We start from the raw sequence: 12,413 nt of genomic DNA on the forward strand, positions 1-12,413 counted from the left end.
GTGGCGCGCCGGTGGCCGCTTGACATAGCTATAACTCGCGCCGCCATGACAAACAGCCGACCGGGGAGGCGTGGAGTCGCTCGTTGAATACGTTTTTCTTTGTTCTACTTTTTATTCAGTCGGGCCAGACTTTTTTTTACAGCTTTTTTCTTTAGCAAAGGTAGCTGGTAATATTAGACAGGCATCGCGTTCAATTTTCAAGAGCATGGCATTATAATTATTTATTTATTTTTTAAATTGATTCGCAGTTTTACTGTCACTAAATTCACTAGTCACTTTGATATTTAGTTCATTAATAATAAGCAAAACCATAATAACATTACATAGTATAATATTTTCTCGTTTCCATTTTCCTCCTTTAGATTGTCACATATTTTCTTTTAATTTTTCATTTATTTCTTGTACCATAGTAATGATAAAGCCTACATAATAATATGTACTTTATTATGTAAAAATTGTTTCAATTTTGATACAAACAAACTTTTTTTTATGCGAGACAAGGCAGTTATTTGACCGCAATCGCACCTGGTATTAACTAAACTGAGATGCAGTCCAGTTTTATATCGTCTATAAAATAAAAATAAAAACCAATTTAGATAAAATAAAAATAAACTATCGACACAACCCACTCCACTACATCCCTACTCTCGCCCGACACCGGAGGGCGCCATCGCTAAAGCGCGATACTACGGGCTCGCCTCGGGCGGCGCGAACCAATTATGTACCCGTGCGGGCATTACCCCCCGCCCCCCGCCTCCCGGCTGCCGGCGCTCGCTCGAGTTATCTCCTCGCAGCGCTGGCAGCCTGGTACTATGCCGCCGCTAGCACGCCCGCAATGCGAATGACGCCGGTTTTTTTTATTTATGGAACTGCTTTTGCATGGGATTTTGCTGGGATTTGATATTGCGAGAGTTAATATTATGATATACGTGCAAAAATACCTATGCGCTAGAATATTATAAAATTATCTTTATATTAACTATGTAGGTATTGTGTAGTAGGTACGTAACTTGTTGAGTTACGGACTGACTGCATTGACTGAAGAGAGGAAGAAACAGCAATAAAATAGATCTTGCTTGCTCCTTACTTATTTTTTTCATAGTTAAAGATGCGTTTTTGTCACTTCAACCAAACAACATGGGTACGTCACATAATAAATATTATAATGACAATTTATTCGCTTCATTCGAAAGTTCGAATTTTGAATTTATTTAAATCCTAAACAGCCGCCTTCCGCGATGACAGGCGCGAACAAAAACAAGACCCACCGCGGACGCGGCAATTAAATTAGTACGCGTCATCACACCGCGCCTAGGGGGCGCTGGTGTGTGCCAGAACGAGCTCAAAAAACAACCTGGCCAGCATCCATTCGAATTTTTAAAAATATTATGAGGAAACGAAAAAAAAAACTACTAGGGACCATCAGAATTTATAATTATTACGGTTTATTCTTACATTTTTACTTCTTTCTTAATAGACTAAACACAGCAGATGTAATATAAAAATACAACCAAGAAAGAAGTGACAAACATTTTGAACACCTTAATTTTTCAAAAAGATCCAGGTCGCTTTAGAATTTGTATCATATAAAATTGGGAAGACCCAAAAACTACGCAAAGTTAACTTAGTCTCCCTAGTTAAATGGCTATGATCAAATTGCTGTAACTCAAAAAGAGTCGAATTTTAGCATGAGTAATTTTTACTAGCACAAAATCTAATTTCCCTGTCAATATTGAATTTTCCTAGTCGATTGCGTTCGGAAAATGTACTCCAAAGCCGAGCTTGCAAGGCAAAATAACTGCCATGATTTTCACATCAAATAGAATCGTAAATGATGGCGTGGGTCGAAACGGAATGAAATGCTGAATATAATTTTAGTGGCTATCACTACATAGCTGTAGAGTGCAGATTTAATAACTTTGTAGGAAATATAACGATTCAGTAAACTATATTTTCTATGAATTCATGATTAAATTGTCTGCTTGTAAGTATTTAGCAATAATAAATTTATGTACCTATTGCGGACTAATGAAAAATGCACTGTTTATGTGCTCTTGTTGCTCTACCTTTTGGTATCGCGCACTTTAAATAAAATGCGTTAACTCAAAAAATCTAATTTTCGAGTTTTCATCTTAACCCGGAATGCGGAAAGCGAGATGAAAACGATTTTTTGTGTTATTACTTTTTTAATAAGCGCACGGTCGTGTAACATATAAAATCGCAACAGCCAAAAATTCAGGCCTTAAAAAACAATAACAATCGCAATTCGGAACGCAACTAAAAAGAGTTCAGAGTCAAATTAAAAAAGAACCGCTTCTAAATTTCAAAATTGGAAGCCGGTCATTAGCGGAAACTGCAATGTGGTGGCGCACAATGCTGGCAACTTAACCGGCGCACTTTACACCGGGGCTCGGCCGGCCATTGTAGGAATTACGTTATAAATCGGCCCGGGCCGCTCCCGACGAACGCCCGCCGTAAATTATAGGGTGGGGGGACGACATCACAAAGGCGCGGCGAAAAAATATAGATAAGCCTGCGGTCAGGGCTGTCCCTGCCACTGAGGTATTTACGACCGAGTTTTTTGCGCAAATTGTAGGTGTTATTTATTTTTGCCGCCGACGTGTGTGTGTGAATATTAATTTCTTTTTATCCGATCGCGCCAGCGGGAAATGAGTGGCAAAATATTGCGATGGATGTCAAAGTTTATTTACCTGCTGGCTGAATGAAATTCCACGGCACCACATAAATACAATAATATTAAAGTGGAATCCAATATGATGTGGAATTTTGGGTGTTTAGAAAGAAGTCTCCCTAATAGTCCTTGATGATGAATATAATATTATCCCCTCACCCACTCTGTAAAAAGACTTAAGGGATAGAGATAAAATTTAAAAATGTCTTGCACTGCGTCCCATTAAAACACCTAGTGGTCACTGGCCAGTAACTATTTTCGAAAACTTATTCGTTCTAAATTCGAAATACAAATTCTGCTCGTTTTGTTAGTGTTTGTTGCACATTGGCAGCCCTGTCACGTCGCCGGCCAGTCGACACGCAGCGCAGATGGCGGGAAGCATCAAGCGTGTTATACACACTATAGCTAGGTGTGAAGAGACGGCGCTTTGCGCTTTCAGATCCCGATGCGAATTTAAATTAAATAATGTAGCGCTAGGCAGCGCACTTTATTGCGCATGTTTTAAATTACGGCCGCAGATAGAGTTACTGGCGGATCCTTGAGGCGTTTTTCAACACATGAATAATAGCGTGTGTGGAAGGGTGGAATGCCTTCTTCACTGCAGTGTATGGGTATAGTTGATATCCTGTTGTATAATCTAATTCAAATCGACTTTTCATGTGCCTGAAGACAATAGTTATCTTTAAAATAGTAACTGATCGATAGGACCTTCTTTGTACAGTCGATGACATAACAGATTGCCAAGAGCTTACCCATTGGGGATAAAAAAACACTCTTACTAGAACTACATAGATCCCAGATCACAACAGTATTCAGCTTGATATGCTGTCGTCTAAACCTACTAGAAAATCTACCGATGTCCCAACAGAGTCCGCAATCTTGGTATCTATACCTGTTGCTTCTTTCTAGCATCCACCAATCAATTTGGTAGCGTCACCGAGCGGTGGCGTCCGGAATCAGTGAAGTTAGAAGCTCTCTAAAGCGATTTCCATTTCCAGAGTTTCTTAGACAAAGTGACGTTAATGACAGCTAGTTATAAGCGAAGTAACCACCATACAAATAATATGCAGGTGCGAAGCGATTTGGGAATTAAACTGTCACTCTTAACAATATAAGATTTGCGATTGATTCCATTTCATGATCAAGCGATCATCCGGCTCGGAGGACCAGTGTTTATGTAAAAAAAAGATTGTAATTTAAGGGCGTCGCGGCAGAGGAGCCGCTACGTCCTTGAATTACAATAATCGAAAGGTTTGTAGTTAAGGTATAATAAGCGAGAAATGTAAATGCAAAAACAAAGCGTTCAACTAAATCTATTGTACAGTCTACACAGAACACAGTGACCGAGGCTATCGGCCGATACGAGGAATAAACGAGAGATAAAAAAGATGTATCATTCAACGTGGTCAAGTAGACATAAAAATGGAAAAACACTGAACATTTTCTCAGTAGGTTATGGCAGTTTTAATTATAAAAAATAATTTGTTTCGGGGTTCGGAGGGCACGCTAAGCAAAGGGCAAATTCTCGATCGCTATGCCAAATTGGATGAGCAGTTTAAGAAAGAAATCTAATCCACTTAAGTTTAACTATCAATTTTGGTAGGTATATCTGTAAAATATAGCACAACATTTTATCACATTGCATATACCTAAATAACTAGTGAATGATATTATTCACCAATCTAATCATTAGCTCGAAATCACCAAAAATCCGCATCAAAATAAGTTAATACACTGTTCCCGCAAAACGACGAACGTGATTAAAAGGTTAACTAATTAAACTTCAAAACACGCGCTTTTGCCGAAATATCCCGGAACTTTGCAGTCGCTGGTATTGAAGGGTTAGGGGCCCAAACTTTGGATCTGTCTGCCGAAGCAAAACCGAGCTGTTAAATCCTTACTAATATTATAAATGCGAAAGTAACCTGTCTATCACGCTTTCACGCCTAAACCACTGAACCGATTTTGATGAAATTTTGGCATAGATAGTTTGAGTCCCGGTAAAGGACATAGGATAGTTTTTATCCCGGTTTTGTGACAGTGACGATGACAGATAAAATTTCACGCGGGCGAAGCTGCGGGCGGAAAGCTACTGTATAGTAAGTATCTATTATAAGTTAAAATTTTAGTGTTTTTAGACTAATTTATTTTTTTCTCATTATTTATTAGATTCTCATGACACTTTTTGTTTTTTTTAACACTATTATACTTCTTCTAGGCCCCAATCTAGTATGTGGTACTACTATGTTCCACAGGATACCTAATAGTACTAGCTATGCCAAAAATCATCAAAATGGTTCATTCATATTTTAATAGTTTACTGGTTTAATGTTTAAACCTGTCTCGCTTTGAAAATAATTTTACCAATAAAAAGTAGCAGACTATCAAAGGCTGCTTATATTTACCTGGAACCTACACGTTCCCTGGGGATCCTTGAGTTTTCTTTATCGCTCTACACTTATGCGAGTAGAGACGCACAATCAAAAACGAAATGTTAAATATTACAGTATAGTAGACGCTGGATGGCGTGGCGTCTAGAATCTGAATCAATATTTTTAATATTTACTCTAAAACCTGTTAGTTTCTCAGATAAAAATGAAGGCCTTTTTTATCAAATCAGAGCAAAAAGAGCTTAAAGATTTCTCGTAATTGTGGCGAATTTAAACCAGATTATTTCTTTGAAGAATTTACTAGTTCCAAATAACTCGAATCCGTTGTTCCTGGTACGAATTATGTGAGGTTACCAGGAATTCCGAAAAGCTCAACACTTCTACATTTGCGTTAACCGGTCATGTCAATCATGCATAACGTTACCCGGCGCCTGCCATCCCAGTATCTGTATACAGGGTGTTAAGTAAATGGGTATATGAGCCGACACTAGCCCATGTTAACATGGTCATATAAATGGTATGGTGAAGTTAGAAATATGATATCATCATTTTATTTTTTTTAATTTTCATACAAAATAAATTTTATAAAATCCGATTTGTATGAAAATTAAAATAATTAAAATGAAGATATCAATTTTCTGAATTCACTATACCATTTATATGACCATGTTAACATGGGCTAGTGTCGGCTCATATACCCATTTACCTAACACCCTGTATACAGAACCCTAAACGAACAATGGCTCGTGGCCACACATGCCACCGATCCTCCGATAGCAGCCGATCGATGCGTGTACCGCGATCGAGCCACCTCCTGTCACATTATGTTGCCCCGATGATTCGTATCGACTTTATCGATCAATTTCTCGACTAGTCGCTTGACTTGTCGGCGGATTACTTAACTGAATATTGATGAAAAAGATAACTTTATGCAATTTAATATATCTTTTTGTTAAATCCACCCTATACATTTTGTTTGTCAGGATTTTTTTTAGTTTTACGAGTTGGGCCCTTCTCTAGCTTTAGTCCCATTCCCATCTCGAAGGCAATGATCGCAAAATTCGATGACAACGATGCATTAAAATCACAAGAAGCGTTGAATATTGACATAAACGTTTCGACGGTTTTCAAACGTTCAAGAATGGAATCGTGATCTCAAACAGTTGACAGTCGCGCCAAAACAAACTGCGACCGGTCCGCGCGGTATGTTGACGGAACGGAGCGGAACGCGCTAAGTGGCGCGGCCCGGGCGATCTTATCGGTCTCGGTCCGCGCTCGCTTCACACCCACTACTGGAAGTTAGAACGTAGGTTTTATTTATGCTTTATGCATGTTAATGTTGTTTTGTTATTGATGGGCTCGCTTTTAATGAACTCGGCCAGGTTGTGTAGATGTGATCTATGAAACAAATCTCTATGGAAGTTGCAGAATCACTTGCGCTAAAACCTTTTTGGGTTTCAATTGAGGAACCAGACGACGAAACAGAGTCACTCTTTTCAAGTGACGAAGCAAAACATAATAATAATAATGTGCTTGTACGAATAAGTATTTATGAGTAAAATGTTCATGAAGCCCGTTGCCTCAGTGAAATCATTGAGCATTTGGGAATTTATGAAATGGAAAAATATGTGACTACTGATGATACAGTCCTCTGTTGGATGTTGCCGGCATCTATGTCATCATAAAACCTAATTATACTGATTTTTGCAGACCATCATTCTTCGTTGCGTCACACAACACCAGGCGCGCAGAAACAAAAGGATAGTGATCACAAATTGCCAAACCTGACTCCAATTAAACAACAAATAGAACAATACCTATCCACCCCTGCTCGCCTAGTGGCCGTGTACCGCGCGACATCGTCATCGCTCATTTATTCATTTATTATTACCGGTGCTTCATGTTTATTAAGACGTCCCAGTGCGCAGTCGGTCGCTCACCTGATACAGGCCGGCTTTATTAATATTTCCAGCTGAAGTTTATGGAAATAGGCTATGGAAAAACAAAGCCTTTGTTTTTACTGCAGCGCTCTTTAGTAATTAACGGAAAACTCTTTTATAGCATCGGTTAAAATATAAATTGTACATGTACAACATTTGCTAATCAAAGAATTATTAATTGATATACTCGTAGGATAATTAATATGATACAATGCAACTTTTTACAATTTGAAAAAAAAAAAAAATTCATACTCATTTGTTCGAAATTGTGCCAGCATATAAAAATCGATAGTCTTCATCCATCAAGAACAGAAACTAAAACTTATCTTTGAGTCCCAAACAAATTGCAAATCAAAAGCCAATTTAGATTCGTAAACCATCAGCTCATTCGAATAGAACTCGCACTGTCTACGAGTATCGAATACATTTAAATTAATCGATCGACTCGCACCGCGCACAAATAACTTTCACACTCGCGCGCACAGTCCGCGTCGGATTAAAATGTATCTCCTTGTATTTTCAGAACTCCTAGTACCGATTGGCCGACGATGACTTAACACTGAGTGACGACAACCATTTTGCTTCGGCGGTTGTAACCAGTGGTTAATTTTTTCAATAGATGTGTCACAGTTGTGTTCTTGGTTGTTGTTTTAAAAAAATAATAATATCATCTCAGTGCCCGCCGTTGTCCGAAGTGGTGGTAGGGCAAACTATATTTGAGATGGTCCTACCTTGAAAAGGTCCTACCTACAGAGGTACTTAAAAATTTGAACTTTGATACTAATAGATAGTGCCACAGTGCACTTTACTTCATCCCTCTTACTCCTTTCACAGAGCTAAGCCATATTATCAGAGTTACAGCTACCTAAATAGGATTATAGGATTGTTTGCCAAAGGATATTTCGTAAACAATACCAATAGACAGCCTTCCGCCAGGTGTTATATAAAATTATTCGGCAAAGCCGCAGCCTGCTCGTTACTGGAAACTAAACTAGCTTTTGGCCTACTTATTGTTTTAGTCCGAGCCGACAGGCCGACCTGTTGGGTAACCGTATTTTGACTTCTAAAGATCAGATTAGGCGCAATATGTTTACTAAAACCAAATTCTGTCAATGACAAAGTCTTTCATACATTGGGCACGCAATTTAAACGACCAGGCACACACGAGCATCAAAACGTTGCCTCTAACCACGAGAATAGAATTGCATCGGCCATGATGACTCAAAGGCGCTCCGACTGTGATTGGCAGTTTCCAAAGGCGCGTCAGCTCGACCAATGAGCGCGCGGCCCACAATGAACTAATCTCCACCCGCGTCATGTCAGCCTGGTACTGTGGTGGCACACATCACCTGTTCTTTGATCTCTGCTGTCTAGACGATGTTATTGTTTGTGGGGTGCTTTTCAAATCGGGATACGGAATATTAATTACTTCGGAGAGGTTCGGTGATAATAAATTCATGAGCGAAGCGAGCGACTCGCTTTTGTGTGGTTGACTCCGGTTTTGAGCTGGGAAGTTACAAATCGATATCGGTGTCGTATTATTGTTATCATCATCTGAAGTCATTGGTTGATAATGCTGGCGTGAACCAACCAAAGGTTTTGTCGCCACGCTTGGCGCAAAATGATTGTATGTAGCTTAGCTACCCATTATATCGAGCAAAGTCAGTGAGTGTATCTCGCCAGTGCCACTGACTGACGATCGCAGAGTCCGCAAATCAGCGCGCAGTTGTTTTGTTTACAATGATACCTCTAGCATCGTTATGTTTGCCTGGTATTTCGGTACCGGAAATCACCTGTTTCTTCGCTGTGATTCATCTCGTTCATTCATCGGACCGTCTCAAAAACAAATAAGAATTCTTCCGCTGCAGTCGCGTCGCGACTTTGGCGTTGGCGGTGCATGTTGTTACAATAATTTATTTAAGGATAACCGGCAAATTGTCGTTTATTACTAACAGTAGGGTCGTACCATGTTTGCGTTAGAAGAGAACAAATATTTTAAAGTTAAACTCTACTAATGTATCCTTACCTTTAACGGTGGAGTCGGGATATACAGCGGCGGATCATTCTGCGAGCCCGTGTAGACGTCCTGATTTGCATAATCAGCATCCAACACGCTGTAGCGGCATACAATACCATCGGCAGGCTTCGCATCGTACCCCGGAGGCTTCCCCGCGTGAAAACCCTTCGCCTTCACCCAAAACCGAAACTTGGAACTGTCCGAACTGTTGCATTCCTCCCCCCGAAGCGTGCGCAGAATTCGCGCGTACTTCTTCAACGTGATCGTTTTAGTTTTCGCCAAATCCCCGTAAGTCTGAATCACCCACGGCTGGTACGTCGAGAACAAATCCAATTTAGGATCGCCCGTCTGAACCTTCGCTCTCTTATTATTATTCTGCTCGTTCTTCTTGTCACTTTTGGAACTGCCCGCGGCGGATTTGCGTTTCGACGGCTTGCGCGGCGTTTTTTCAGGAATCGCCTCTTGGGTCAGCTTCTTACGCAGTCCTCTGTCCGATATCATAGCCGCTGCCATGTTTGCAATCAAAAATCACTTCACTCCTCAATCACGCCCCATATCACCAACTGTACACGAAAAAGCCCGGTACTCTTTTGTTTCTGTGCGATTGTTTTGGAAAAGTTGCCGAAAGTTCCGACCCGTGCGTACAACTTCTCGGAACTTTCGGCTGCGAAGTTCGCATCGACCTGAGTTTCTATAAAGGAAACTTTTCCGCGTGGCGGGAGGCGGTGCCTGTATGAAAGGCTGTCGGCCGCCCTTTAGCTTCCGATTGTATGACATTTTTCTTATTATAGCCGATACGCTTCATGTGGGATATTTTACTTGTATGCTTTTATGATTATCGTATGAATGATGTATAGTATTAATTATTTTTTAGTTATAATTAATTTTTGAAATTACTAACAAAACCGAAAGTACGTTATTGAATTAAACATCTAATTAGGAAAACATATAAAAAAATGTTTAGCACACCAACAGGTGGCGGCAGTAAAAAAATGCGGGTCAAAACAAAAAAGTACCAGGCATGGAGAGGTCGCGAGCGGTCGTTTCGCTAGTTTGCGGCGACGAGCGACGAGGGTCCCCCGTGAGACAGCCGCTCGCGTGGAGCGCGCGCGGTGCACTGGCCCGTTCGCCGCGGGACGTCTCGCGCGGGCCGACTAATTGCCCGCGAACGCCGATACCGCGCGGCCTGTAGATAACGCTATGGGACGGCAAATGGCTACGGATTAGCGGGCGTTTACAGTGACCGTGGTTTGGGATTGTGGTCTGCAAGTTTGTGGTCTTTGCCGAAAACAGTGACTGTCTTTGATTAAAGATGGACCGATTGAACAAAGTCCTGTGGTCCTGGACGAGATCCCGAGATGCGGCGGATGCGGGCCGGGTTTTTAATTATGTACCTATCAAAAATCATTACCTGTATTTTCCACTATTATAATTTTGATCCTTCACGATCATGTAAGCAAATGTGAATGTCAATTAAATAGGCTTATCCAATACGTTTATTCCACAAAAACGCATACCTGCACCTACCACATGACTTGTTAATTGCCCACCATACGAAGTCTCGCCGTGTAGCACGAGCGCGCATCACGTTGACAAAGCAGCGCATGCGATGGAATTGCCAGATAGCAGCCATATTTCTACAATATTCCTTGAAACTTCTTCCATAAAGTTTAATTTTGCATACAGAAAATAAACGGTTCTTCCTACGTTTCAAAAACGTGCTAACATGCGCGCGCATCGGGCACGAAAATCGCTGCGCACGCGCCGAAGTCCTTGCGCGAATTGTGCGCGTTGTACCAGGCGCGCATGATGTGTGAAGAGATCGATGTGGATCGATCGAGGAGGCGGCGCTTGCGACGATGTCTGTGTACACAAAACGATTGTTGTGATTCAGTATACAAGGTATTATGAACCTTATAGTTAAAAAAATAAGACGCAATTTGGTGTGTATCGATTTTGCTAACAGGTATCAGGCGGCGCGCGCCGAGACGTGACGTAAGTTGCGCGTGAGTGTCGAGTGGTCGAGTTAAACACAGAATTTTAAACTTTGAACAATTTGTCGCAAGGTGGATATTTGAAGTATGAGGTACCCGAATTTCGTGAGTGAGGTCATGATCATTATAAAAATTCCTCGGCTGTTCTGCTGCCCTAGGAACTTGATGAACACATTAGCCATGATTTTGGATCAACAGTGCGATTGTGTAAAGCAATCGTATTCATTTGACAGTTCAAAACGTATACGGTATTGTTGATTTTTTTGTTGTTTGAATCTGTGGAAGAATTTTAAAGTTTGGTTGCTCTTTAACGAAAGTGCGCTCTCAAAAGAAATGAATTTAAACAATTAATTACAAATGAATTTTATTATTTTTGATGACGAGGTTTTATTTTATTTAGATTCCATATTTTTTTTATAATAATTGCCTTTTAAAAATAACGTAGGAATAAAATTCTAAATTATTGGAGGGCATGTTGAGGATAAAATAAAACTTAAAATCATGAAACTATCGTAGAGTAATCGACTCGTTTCTCGAATTGATGCCGTCTCGATACATCGAACTAATCGAACTGATACCCGGCTATCATGAGAGGTAGAAGATACAATTTTCAAGCCAAGATCATCATCATTCCATTACAACCAGTTGTTGGTGACTAAGTACTTGCTGCAATTTGAACACTTTGTTTTATTTACGACAAACGTTGGAACTGTAAATTAATTTATTGATATGGATTAATTCTAGTAAAAGAAATAATCGGTAAATCGTTAAAATAAAAAATAATCCTGAATTTTTACACAAAGGCACATAGGCAGATTAGATAGCTAGTTAAATTAATTTTGGTTATTTAGATTTTATTTTTAATTAAACAACTGAAATAACTTAAATCACAACAATAGTATTTATTTCGTTAACAATAAAGCCTAGTCCTAGTTGGCAAAACTGGTGAACATCTGAAAAACTAGCAGAGCCCAAAGCAAATCAACAAGCTGTTTCGATTGACCCCGTTGCACATACGGTTATTTTGCCTGATCGCACCAGGCGCGCATAGGCCAGCAGAGGTCGCTCGCAAACATGACGTCTTCATCACGTTGCGCGATAATGGCCGTCAAACACAAAACGCTATTCTACAATAAAGTCGACTTTAGCACAAACTTTAGTTTCCTCTACGCAAACGGGGCGTGGGCAAAGATGTCGAGTGCGAGATACGAGGTTTTCGAATATCACAACGCGGGCTGACCCAGGCTGCATAAACAGGAGTATGTCGTTCCGAATCTAAGCAGCTTTGTGATTTCAGCAATTTTAGCGGGCGAAGCGCAGCGGAGAGACATTTTCCTTTTAGTGGTTATGCGCTGCAGTTTTAGTTAGTGGTTAAATTGA

At 40.3% G+C, this 12,413-nt stretch overlaps 1 protein-coding gene across 1 annotated transcript in view; it reads right to left on the reverse strand.

Moving 5' to 3' along the window:
• The window catches only part of LOC135083030 (uncharacterized), a 104,887-nt gene extending 94,744 nt beyond the window's left edge, over positions 1 to 10,143 (reverse strand). Inside the window, exons 1-2 of the mRNA XM_063977794.1 lie at positions 10,056 to 10,143; positions 9,049 to 9,602 (exon numbers count right to left, since the gene is read on the reverse strand). Coding sequence (XP_063833864.1) covers positions 9,049 to 9,552 — 504 coding nt within the window. The 5' untranslated portion in view covers positions 9,553 to 9,602; positions 10,056 to 10,143. The remainder of the gene's footprint in view (positions 1 to 9,048; positions 9,603 to 10,055) is intronic.
• Between the last annotated feature and the right edge of the window lie 2,270 nt (positions 10,144 to 12,413).

Source organism: Ostrinia nubilalis, chromosome 22, assembly GCF_963855985.1.
Source record: "Ostrinia nubilalis chromosome 22, ilOstNubi1.1, whole genome shotgun sequence".
Lineage (NCBI taxonomy): Eukaryota > Metazoa > Arthropoda > Insecta > Lepidoptera > Crambidae > Ostrinia > Ostrinia nubilalis.